Here is a 12429-nt window from a genome sequence, read left to right as displayed (position 1 = left end):
GATGAGAGTGCCTGGGATGTGGGGGCTCCCTTAGGAGCCCGTATCTTGGGTGCAGCACCACTAAGAATGCTAGGCTCTTTCTATTGTAATCTTAAAAACCCTCATTTCCAATGAGATAGGAGGGCTATGAGGTTTCCTCTGCAAAGTGCAAGCAATCTGAAGAGGAGGTCATATGATCATGTGAACCTTTATGACTATGAAATAAAACTTGGCTTCAGTACCTTAGCACCCTTCAAAGTTATTTGACAATACCAAGAACTTCCAGGAACATCCCACTGTTTCAGAAAAGAAGTTGTAGGGTCGTAATATTAAATGCAATCCCAGAACATTCCAGTCTTTAAGCAGCATATTCATACTCATTAAATACGGATAAAAACTTCTTTTCTGATAACCCATTAAGGACCCTTGAAAAGAGCCTATGGAAAGTTTAGCAAATGTCCTATTTCCCACCACGGCAAATTTTAAACTGAAAAGAACAGAAACCACAAGGAATGAGTTAGGCACAAACTTGTTTTTTCCAGAATTTATTATTTTTTAAAAGACAGAAAATATAAAAATTATCCAAAAAAAATCTTAAAATGTTCATTTTTAGGCTAAAAATGCTTGCATTGAAACTTTTACTTGTGTTTGTTAAGGTAAAAAACAAAATTTATATTAAAGGCACAGCAGCTACAATATAAAGCCTACCTGCAAAAAGGCAGGACAAAATGAGCCGACTGAGCAAATACTGACATCACGACCTTAGTGTCAACTGGTTTCCGTTCTCCGGGTCCAACAGGAGGATCACCTTGCATGCTTAGATTCAACTTCTTCAAGAATCCACTGAATGCCATTCAGAAAACCCGTTAGAGTTTCGGCTTCTGTATCCTGGACCTACGAGCAGATAAGAGAGACCATTATCAGTAAGAAACTGAGTCCAAAATATTGTGATTATGGGAGGCATTTTTCAAGAAGACCAAAAAAACCCAAAAAGGACTAAAAAATCCCAGTAAACTTTGGATGAGTCACTCAGGTTTTATCTTCCAGAGAGCTGAGATAAAAAACATGATCTGGTATGGCTCAGTTGGTTGGAGCATCGTCCCACAGACCAAAGGGTTGCGGGTTCCTTTCCCTGGTCAGGGCACATACCCAGGTTGTGGGTTCAATTCCCAGTCGGGGCCTGTACAAGAAGGCAACCAAGTCCATGTTCCTCTCCCCTACACCTCCCCGCCTCTAAAAGCAATGGAAAAATGTCCTTGAGTGAGGATTAATAAATATATATGTATATGATCTCCTAGCCTATAACTATTACCAATATGAGACTTATTACTTATCCTTGGGGATGGGAAAATTTACCATTTCCATGACTTGTTTGTATATATTAGAAAAAAAATTCCTCCAAAAGGTACACTTTGGAAACTAAAACATTTTTTAATTAACTCAGCTAGTCAACTGATAACTGTGACATCTTGTTGCAAAAATGTGTCTTTAAGCCTGCCACTCCCCCTGACGGCAAGCTAAAATTCCCATGTCTCAGGAAGGTACACCTTTATTTGTAGCTTTCAAATTGTTGTCCAGTTTCCAGGGCTCCTTGGAAGGTACAAGGGGAGAAAGGAAGAAAATCTTCTTTTTCAGCAAATTTCCAATATTAATTTTCCTTTATTTTACTTAGGGGCTTTCATGTAAGGCTTCTTTTGATGAAAAGATTCCATAATTAAATAAAATTTGGAAAGCAAGAAACTGTAAGATGGAATCTACACTTTTGATGGTCCTAAAAGCATAATACATTAATGATGAAAAAACCATGGACAATGGCATCTAAAAAAAGTTCCCCAATTATTTTATCACTGTATCCACGACAAGAGTGGCAAGAAGGGAGCAAGTGGTCAGCTGAGACTTACTGACACCAACCAAGTATCTCCCATCAGCTAAGCTATTACAAGTGACTTCAGAATACTGCTCTGTTTCATTAAAGAGGATGGGTGGGAAAGAATAAAATCAAATAAAAACAGTGAAGAATAAAATAAGATTTTTCTCACCAAAAAAGAGAGGGCCTTACCATCCATGGGTGGTTTAGATGATTCAGACGGAGCTCATGTGCCAAATAAAAACAGGGCATTCTTTTCACATTTGCTTGAGAAATACAAGATAAAACCAGCATTGGTCTCCCCGAAGATCCAAACGCTGGATCTGTCATCGCCATAATACGAGAATATTCATCTTGCCATTCATGTCCTAAGGAATGTAGTCAAAACTCTTTATTTGCATTACTTACAATGATTTCTAAAATAATACAATTAAATAAAAAACAAACAAAACAGTCCTGGCTGGTGTGGCTCAGTGGACTTAGCACCGGCCTGCGAATCAAAGGATCGCAGGTTCGATTCCCAGTCAGGGCACAGGCCTAGGTTGCAGGCCAGGTCCCCAGTTGGGGGTGCACGAGAAGCAACCACACATCAATGTTTCACTCTCTCATTTTCTCCCTCCTTTCCCCTTTGTCTAAAAATAAATAAATAAAATCTTAAAAAAATAAACTAACAAAACAAGGAAACCAAAAAATTACCAGAATCCAAACATAACAAACCTCTTCTACTGCTTTGCTCATTTATTAATATGTCATAAGATTACCTTAAGTAGCCTTGCAAGGACAGGTATTTAGGTGAAATCGGGGAGGGGGGATCATTTTATCATTCAGATGTCTCCACAGTTAAAAAAATACTTTGATATAGGTATTTTCCTCTCACAAATTCTGTAACTAGCACTACCCTTTCTTTCAAAGTCCTTAATTTCAAAAACTTAAACATACAGTTTGGTATAGCTTTTTTTATACAAACTGACAATGTCTGCCTTTCGCTGGAGTGTATAAATCACTGACATTTTGTGGTAGGCAGAATTCTGGAGTGACCCCCAGTGGCTCAGATGCTTGTATAATCTCTTCCCCTTTGAGTGTGGGGGGAACCTGCAAATATAATGGGGTATCACTACCATCATTAGGCTACACTGTCCTATTAGGGATACTGTCCTCAGTGGGCTGACCCAATCAGGTAAGCCCTTAAAAGGGATGAGGTTCTCCCTGGTAAGAGAGATTCTCCGTTGCTGGATGGGAAGACAGATGGAGTCACACAGCTAAGAAGGAAGATGGCCTCTAGAAGCTGGAGCAGCCCCCAGCTGACGGCCAGTGAGGAAACCGGACCTCCGTTCTATAGCACGGATCTGAATTCAGTCAAGAACTTGAATGAGCCAAAAAGCACATTTTCCCCCAGGGCCTCCTCCATTTTAACTTCACCACTGGCTTATCCGATCGTTAATTATACATACCTCTGTTGCACATTTCAGAGAGGCTGCTCAGAGATTTACAATGCAGATTTTTAGCTTATAACAGCCTACCTTTACATAGTACACAAGTTCACATATGCGGTAGTATCACACCAGTGTATTTCCATCTCCTCCTTTCTGTGCTGTGTTGTATTGTTATATTTTACTTAAAAACATCATATACTCACAATACATTGTTACTATTTTCCTTTCCATAATTATAAGGAAATTAAAATTAGAAAAAATAATTACATATAACTGTATTGTTTTCACCCCAGGGCTCCTGATTTCTTTTTGTAGGTACACTTTTCCATCAGGTATATTCTTCTGCCTAAAGAGACTCCTTTAATATTTCTTCTTGTGCAAATCTGCTGATAATGAATTTTCTCAGGTTTTGTTTGTTTGAGAAAGTCTTGATTTTGCCTTCCTTCATTTTTAAAAGATGTCTTTGATAGATTTAAAGTCCGCCATCCCCCCCCACCCCCACAACACTTTACAGGTCTCCCTTCACTGCCTTCCAGCTGGCAGCAATGCGCTCAGGGACTCTCCGTCCTTACTTTGGCCCTCTACGTGCAGCTTTCCTTTTGCTCTGGCTGCCTTCGGGATACTCTGTTTACCTTTGGTTTGCATCAATTTGGCTATGATATATCATGTTTTTCATTTATCAGATTTGGAGTTCTCTGAGAATCTTAGGTCTGTGGCTTGTTACCTTTCAGTAATTTTGAAATAATTTAGGCCACTAGGTTCAAAATATTCTTTTTCCCTATTCTTACTCCCTTCATATTTTCGGATTCCAATTACGCACATAAGTTAGATCAGGGGTTGACACGTTACATTCTGTGTTTATAAATACAACTTTTTTGGAAAACAGCCACGCACATTAACTTACAAACTGTCTATGGCTACTTTTGCACTAAGAGTAGAGATGAGTAACTGAGATCATCATATGGTTCATATGCCTAAAATATTTAGTATCTGGCCTTTTAAGAAAAATTTAGATCTTCCAGAGTTAGATCACTTGATGGATATCCTCATCTCTTAAATACTCTGTTCCTCACTCCTACCCTTTTCCCTCTTTGTGTTTATTTTTTTTATGGATAATTTCAACTGAGTTATCTTCAGTTCACCGAAGGTTTCCTTTGCTGGTCAGTCCACTGAAGGAATTATTCACCTGTTATTATATTTTTCATATTTAGCATTCCCATTTTACTCTTTTATAGCTTCCTTTTGTCTGCTTAAAATCCTTATCTGTTCACACAAATTGCCCACCTTTTCTACTAAATCCTTTAACATACTACTCATAGTTCTTTAAATGTCCCTTTCTAGACTGCCATCACCCAGGCCATCTCTGGGCCTGATTCCACCGACTGCTTTATCTCTTGACAATGGATCATTTCATTTTGATTTTTGTGTGTGTGTGTGTGTTTTATAAATTTTTAATTTCATGCTAGATGTTTTATGTAAATCAATACAGACTGAGGTAAGGAGGACTTACTCCTGGAAATGGGCATGCTTCTTCTGCCAGACCATTAACACACTAGGTCAAGTCTAACTCGTCAGTAGTTAAGCAAGATTTGGCTTTACGATTATAGTTAACTTTAGTGTACTATAAACTTTAAACTCTTTCACCAGTGAGTGGCTACCTTGTTCTGAGTGAGAACAATGCATTATATATTTATGCCCTAGCTAGTTTCTAGTGATTTGAGGAAGAAATTACAACACTGGCTTTGGCCCAAAAAGGTTCTGATTCAATGCCTACACATCACTGTGAATGGCAATTATTCAGAACATATGGAGAGTGTTCTTAACTAACCTGCTTAATTAAAGTAAACATTTCACACCCCACACATCTCTCTATTTAGGTAATGAAAATAACGGTAAACATTTTCAGTTATCTACATAAGTTATTTGAATAGGGCCAAAGCAGCAATAACAAGAAGTGCAGAAGTACACAACAAAATAATATTGCATAGTTATAGTATCAAATTTTAGTATGCATCAAATTTCTGTAGGTGCTTGTTTAAAAAACCAAGTTAAAAACTTGTACTGTGTTGCCCAAGACACAATCCAAATCTACGAATCACAACATAACTGAGAAGGAATCCGGCAGTTGTTTTTAACAAGCTCCCAGGTGACCCTAATGCATGGCAAGGTTTGAGAACCCACTATTAACTAATGGTAATAGAATCACATTGATAAAATTAAACATCATATTCTTAAGAAGCCCAGTAAAGCCTTAAAAAACACTTTGTATTTGTTCTGTGAAGCAAGTGCTTTTAAAAAGAAAATAAGATAATGCTTACTTTTCTGAGCCTCAGCATTTGCAACATAGATGAACCCATCAACAACTTCACACACCTTCTGAATCTGTGGAATGACGCTGTATCGGCTTCCTTGCTGATCATCCCCTTCACTCTGCAGACTGAACATCTTGTTAACTGCACTTGTGTGCTCTTCTCTTGCTCTGTCTCTCTCCTTTCTAGATAAGAAAAATGTAAACATAAAGCATAAATAGACACTAAACAGGTGGCATCCCCCTAAAATATTCCAGTTGTAATGTCTCAGGTAAGTTACCAAGGAGGAAGGCTTACCTGGTAGTTGAATATAATATCAGGATGTTGAATTTATGTTGGTTGTTCAACTGAAAATTGACTCCTGATCCAATACCTAAAGGAGAAGATTACAGCAATCAAAAAGTCACTGATAAAGACAGCAAAAGATCAGATTGAAAAAATTTAAAATTACCGAGAATTTTAAAAATTCTATGACAAGTTACATATAGCTTTCAATTAAAATGAAGTGTTTGTTTGAAAATAAGATGCTGCTTGCAATTTTCATTCACATAGTAATAAAAATATAGATAAAGAACAAAGAACTGCTAGGCTTATAACATCCCTTTCCATATCACCATCCTGTCTTCATTAACTATACCGTCTATCAGTAGCGGTTGCATCACAAACAGCTACTACTATTTATCTTTAAGACTAAGATCCATTTTCATATTTTTATGTTTCTCATTTGTCTTACACTCCATGTACACATTCGATAAATTTATGAGGAGTTAGCAATGGCAAGTTAGAAAATTGAAAAAAAAAATGTGGCAGACACTGACATTTGGAATTATACTTGACTTAGAATTTTTTTGTCTTTTAGACAAAGTCCACCATGATGTTTTCATCAGTTGAACTCAGAGGTTACCCTCTCAGCACATCACCCTCAGCCCAACGCGATCTCCACGCTGTTCTGTGCCACCTTGCCCATGACACAGCCTCCGTTCTTCCCCTGATCTTGCAGGGCGCGTTTGAGGCATAATTAGATTGGCCTCTCGAACAATCACTCCAGCAACTATCTGGAGAATCAAACTGCCATTTCATAATCAGCAAATTTACCCATATCCCTAAATTCTCCCCGAAGTGTCCCTTCCACCCTACGGCTGTACCTGAAGCCATCCTGCCCCTAGGTGCCGCTTCTCTTGCTGTGGACTTTCAGGTAACTCGGTTGCTTATCCTCACATCTCAGGGTAGAGAGGTGGGGTCGGTGTCCTCTTTACTACCCAGTGCCGTGTCTTCACCATTACTCACCAAACCTCTTGAAAAACTCCATCTCTTTGAGACACGCACAGCTTTCAGCTCTAGTACCGTCTCTCCTTCCTTGACCTTGTCATTTATAAATTTCCTTTCGATAGTCTCTTCCTCCAAACATTCACTGAAGATTTCAGCACCTGGTTCACACTCTTCCTCACCAGCCTCAGAGACTTCAGAGTCCACATGGACTCCATGGCTCCCAAATCTTGATTTCTAGCCCAGAATTTGCTCTTGAGGTCTGGATGCATAAAGTAACCCATAAAGCCACCTGTACATTCAGGCATCAAACATATACCGAGTGCCTCCTATGCGCCTGGCACTTCAGACCCAGCTAAGAATAAAGCTGACAAGATTCCTGCCCTAATGGAGCTTCCATTCAAGTGGATTGCTTATAACGGGCATTTATCTACACATTCACTCAATTCTACATCCTTCGTTTTTTATCACAGTATTATTATGGTTCCTGTGTCTTCATAGTGCCTCCTAGTCAAGTTTCCATGTAGGAGCCAGAGTGATCCCTCTACGTGCAATCTTGACCATCTTGCTCCTGTGCCTGAAATCCTCCAACGGCCTCCAAATGTTGAGGCATGGCACACAAGTGTCTTCTCACCTGGCCCCAGCGTACGTACACAGAGCTGCTGCTGCAAATGCGCCATGCACACCCCAAGCCTTGTGCCTTTAGAAACACAGTCCTCACTGCTTAGAATACTTTTACCCTGTCTTCATTTGACTGCCTACTCCTGTTCATCTTGATGACTCACGTGGGACATCCTGTTTGACCTTCAACTTTCTACCCAGGAACTACCGACAGCATGTTCAAATCACCTGTACACTTGTCTCCGCCCTCATCACCTAGACGAGGTATCTTCAGGGGAAAGATTTTTGATGTTTGGTTTAAATCTCTGCATCTCTAGCATCTTACAGGTGCTAGATTATACTCTCATTTATATTTATTATATATTCTGCTTACCAACTAACTTCATGGTTGTTGTTGGATATTTTTTTCATAGAAAGAAGCATAAGGTGATAAGTTTTTTTGAAATTTCAATACACAGTATGTGAAAGTACTTTGCACATAGTAGATGCTAGAAAGGTTTTGCTGTTAGTATTCTTTTTTTCCAACTGATTACAGAGAGAAGGAAGAAAGAAAGGGGGAGGGGAGAGAGGGAGAGAAGTGTTGATGAGTTGTTCCACTTATTTATGCATTCATTGGTTGATTCGTGTGCCCTGACCAGGAATCAAACCCACCATCCTGGCGTACGGGGACAATGCTCCAACCAAATGAGCTACCCAGCCAGGACCAACATTCTTTTAAAATATGGTAAATACTGCACAAATACAACAACTGGGACAACATAATTTACTTTCATATAATCTTATATTCTATATTACACAAACTTGAGGATGTAAGAGGAAGCTAATATCTCATAAAAAGTACATTAATTCTTTCAATCCACTGGCACCTGGGGGCCCCCATTAACCAATTACTATATTTCATTACATCAAATAATTAAAAAATAATTTTTTTCTATTTACTATAAGTATCAATCTTATGTTAAATTATTATGTATTGTAGATTAACATGAAAATTACCATCAATTTGCCTCTGAGGCAAACCAGCTGTTGGGCAAAGTTCCTCGGAAGACATCAAGCTCAACACCAAAGACGTATTCAGTTCCTCCAGGCCTGGTCCAAACATAGCAAACCGTGGTTCGTTTTGAATGATCAGTGAGTGTAAAAATGAGGTCACCGCTCCGTACACAGGACGGCTAGATTTCGAGGATCTTCTTGTATATGGACAGCACGTTTTATAGCTGTATAAAATGGTCACAATTAGAAAACTGGCACAGAAACACTCAATTCATTCAACAATGTGTAATATATTGAGAACTGCTGGATACAAGGGATACAATGACTATGTAGTTCTAATTCCCAGGGAGGGCAGTGGAGGAGAGACACGATTATAGTGCAAGTGCCAAGCAAGCGCCAAGCAAGTGCCATGACAGGAGAACACACGAGGGACTTCAGGAGTGCTAGTGGTCCAGGAACTGAGGAAGTCCTCCCCAGGGATTGGTTACTTGCTCTCTAACCTTTCCCTCAGATTCTCTCTTGGAACATCTGGTCTAACACTTGTTTCGATGGTTAAAATTCACTACAATGGTTAAAACAGAGCAGTGATTCTCAGCCGGGGAGATTCTGCTCTTCAACTCCATGTTCCAGGGAGCACATGGCAATGTCTGGGGACACTTCTGTCATCACAACAGGGTTGTAAGGACCAGAAATAATTTTATTTGGTCACAAAAGGTAGTTACCATGACTATCACTACCCCTGGGGAAAATCTGGTTTCACGGCATCAGATACACTTGATGCTATGGTTGATTGTAGGGCAACGTAAAGATAACCCCCAGCAAGCGAAAGTACAGTAGCATTGGTTGAAATTATATGCAATAACATATCATGTGCATTTTAATAATTTTTTAATCTGCACCTAAGGATGTGTTTATTAATTTTAAAAAGGAAGGAAGGAAAAGAGAGAGAGAAACATTGACGTGAGAAACATCGATTGGTTGCTCCTGTAAGTGCCCTGACCGGGATCGAACCTGCAACCTTTTGGTGTATGGATGTAGGGGAGGACCCTCCAGTCAACTGAGCCACCTGACCAGGACCATGATGGGTGTTTTAACCAAGCAGTCTCACAAGATGAGGTAATGGCATCTGGATTAGAATAAGATTCTGAATAATTTAAATAAAATATGGGGGGGGGGAATCCTGTATGTACCTAGTAAATCTAACACGGCAAAAACAATTCTTAAGTAAAGCACAACTGTGTGTGTGTGTGTGTATATATATATATATATATATATATATACACCCTCACCCAAGGATACATTTATTGATTTTAGAAAGAGACGGAAGGAGGGAGGGAGGGAGAGAGTGAGAGAAACATCAATGTGAGAGAGAAACATCAACTGGTTGCCTCCTATACACACCCCAACAGGACTGAACCCACCATGTAGGTACGTATGTGCCCTGACTGGGACTCGAACCTGCAACCTTTTGGTGTATGGAACAACATTCCAACCAACTGAGCCACCTGCCCAGGGCCGAATATTCTTCTATTTTTATTTACAATGCCTTACGGTTGGGGCACTCAATAAAGCAGGTTATTTGTATCCAGACCCAATGACACTGTTTACTTTTACAGTAGCGTGATGGGGCTCCAATCTGAACAGTCCCTCATGAGCTGTGTGACCTCGGGCCAGTCCACAACCACTCTGAACCTCAACTCCAGCTCCACAACACGGGGTTATCACTTTCTCATTGGGCGAGGATTAAATAAGTAAACATGCATAAGGCAACCCTCATGGATGCAGTTGCTCACTAACAGTCACTCTCTCACCTACGTTATATTTGGCAATACCGAGGCTTGTGGGTAGGAAGAAAATCGTATTTCCCAGAACGGCCCCCTGCTCTCCGGCCACTCCTTTTCTGGCTATGGAAAGTAATTACTATTTAACAAAATGACAAATATTCTAAAGATAACAACAATTTTAAGAAGAGTTTTACTTCCTGCCATATGAACTGTGTGTATTCATTCAAATGCTCTGGTACGGCATCACGGGGAAATGACAAAAAGAAGGAAGTCACTTAACTTGAGCCCCTATTTTCACAAAAGGACACTTGGACCCAAAATCTCGCAGCAGGACTCCTGACTGTATATACAGTCAAACTTTGTAATTCTAACTCATAAAACCAGACACTCACACAGCCATGTAGTCAAAAAACGCCCCGCCGCTGACTTCAGCCACAGGCTTTTTCAGGATTTCTAGATCTGGAAGGGACTTCCAGTCAACAGACGACCAGGAGGGAAGGTCGCGCAGCAGGAAATACCGCCAGAGAATGGGGTCCCGCACCGTCTCCTTCCAGTAGTGGCAGGTGCTCCCCAGCTGACACAGGTCGTGGGGCGAAAGGAACGACAGAACGTAGAGCTGCACGTCGACCTGAAACGCAGGAACACAGGAACGAGTGGGTGAGAGAAACGGACAGCTTGTTTTGGAAAACGGTCTTCTGATAATAAATTACAAAAAAAAATATTATACCAGGAAGCCAAAGGCCAGCTGAAGTGTCTGAATTCAATCTAACATGAAAAATTACAAAACGGACAACGAACGATTATACTCGACGACCGAAGGTCAACCTATCAGTCGGCACCTTCGATTACACCCACCGTTCGGAGGGTGTTTGCCTGCCGTCAGGAGAGAATCGCAGCCGAACACTTAATTTTTGACACGTTGGAACAGTCCTGGAAACGCCAACCATTGTTGTACCACCTTTCAGGCAAAACACCCAGTTCCTTTCGTGTCTTTTCGTGGACCTTTTGCCACATCGTTTGAGTAAACTGCGTAAGGAAATAATCTGCTCTTCAAGATGAACTCTTGGCAAGCAAACTTCTTATCATTAGAAGTCATCAAAAAGTAAATCCGTCCCCGAGTCCCCCTACAAAATCTGGATTATTTCAAAGCGGCAGAGCCTGGGCGGCGCTCCCCGCCTGCGGGTCCTCCTTGCTGCCGGACGTCTCGGAGGGAGGCGTCAACAGTGTAGCTGAGATGCGGCGTTTTAGTAATTTCTCATCCTGTCTCCTCTCGCCACTGTCCCATCTACCGGGCGCGTTCACCGGTAAGCGCTGGGCGAGATCCCCGCATCCCCCCGGGGAGGGGGGTGCATCTGGGGGGCGCCCCCGCGTTCGGGGCGGTCCGCCCGGGATGCGGAGGCCGAGGACACAGACAGGTGCTGGGCGCTCCCCCAAGCCGCCCAGGGAGTCCGCAAGGGTCTCCTCCTCCCCTGGGCCTGGCGTTCGGGGTGCCCCAGTCCCAGGCTCTGCCTGGGGCAGGGCATCTGAGGGTGACCCGCCCGGCGCCCAGGACGCTCCCCGAAGGTGAGTCACACTCCGCGACCTTCGGCCCCGCGGAGCGCCGAGACCGACAGACCCCAGGCGTTTGAGGTCAGCTGTGGCTCCCCGCCGACCCCACGGCCGCAGCAGCCGCGCGGACCAGCCCGCCCGCCCCCGGGGCGCGGGGAGATGCCCCGGCTCCCGGGCGCGGCCCAACCCCTCGCATCTCCGTGGCCCGCGGCGACGCTCACCGGCAGCCGCGTCAGGGGGCTGGGCTCCTCGTCCGCCTCCTCCCGGGGGGCGCTCCGCGCCGCGCGCTCCTTGCCCACCGACTGCCAGAAACTCCTCCAGCCGCTGAGGATGGCCGCCTCCCAGCGGCCCCAGTCGCTGTAGTGCGCCTGGGGCGAGCCGCCGCCGCGGGGCTCACTTCCAGCCATGGCCTCCAGCAACCACGTGACGTGCGCAGGAACACGCCCGTGCCCCGCCCCCCCACGCACTGCCCACCGGCCCCGCCCCGGGCCGGGCCACCCCTGGAGCCGGGAAGGGGAGGTAGAAGGTGGTGGGGTCGGCCGGTTTCGGAGTCGCGCTGACATCTCCCGCCGGGCGTCACTGCCGTGCTCTTCAGGCCTCGGCCTCGGCCACGGCCACTTCCCCCGTGG

At 43.0% G+C, this 12429-nt stretch overlaps 1 protein-coding gene across 1 annotated transcript; it reads right to left on the bottom strand.

The window, feature by feature from the left end:
- Positions 1 to 507: 507 nt before the first annotated feature.
- FBXO4 (F-box protein 4) lies at positions 508 to 12214 on the bottom strand. Its single transcript, XM_045848094.1, has 7 exons — positions 12022 to 12214; positions 10645 to 10880; positions 8472 to 8692; positions 5886 to 5961; positions 5598 to 5773; positions 2039 to 2214; positions 508 to 873 (listed from the first exon to the last, which is right to left on the bottom strand). The coding sequence occupies exons 1-7, from the start codon at positions 12205 to 12207 to the stop codon at positions 784 to 786; spliced, it is 1161 nt and encodes a 386-aa protein (XP_045704050.1). The 5' UTR covers positions 12208 to 12214; the 3' UTR covers positions 508 to 783.
- Between the last annotated feature and the right edge of the window lie 215 nt (positions 12215 to 12429).

This window comes from Phyllostomus hastatus, unplaced genomic scaffold, assembly GCF_019186645.2.
Source record: "Phyllostomus hastatus isolate PE091 unplaced genomic scaffold, TTU_PhHast_1.1 phas_contig_58, whole genome shotgun sequence".
Lineage (NCBI taxonomy): Eukaryota > Metazoa > Chordata > Mammalia > Chiroptera > Phyllostomidae > Phyllostomus > Phyllostomus hastatus.
The sequence above is the reverse complement of the archived record's forward strand: the minus strand, read 5'-3'. Positions and strand labels throughout refer to the sequence as shown.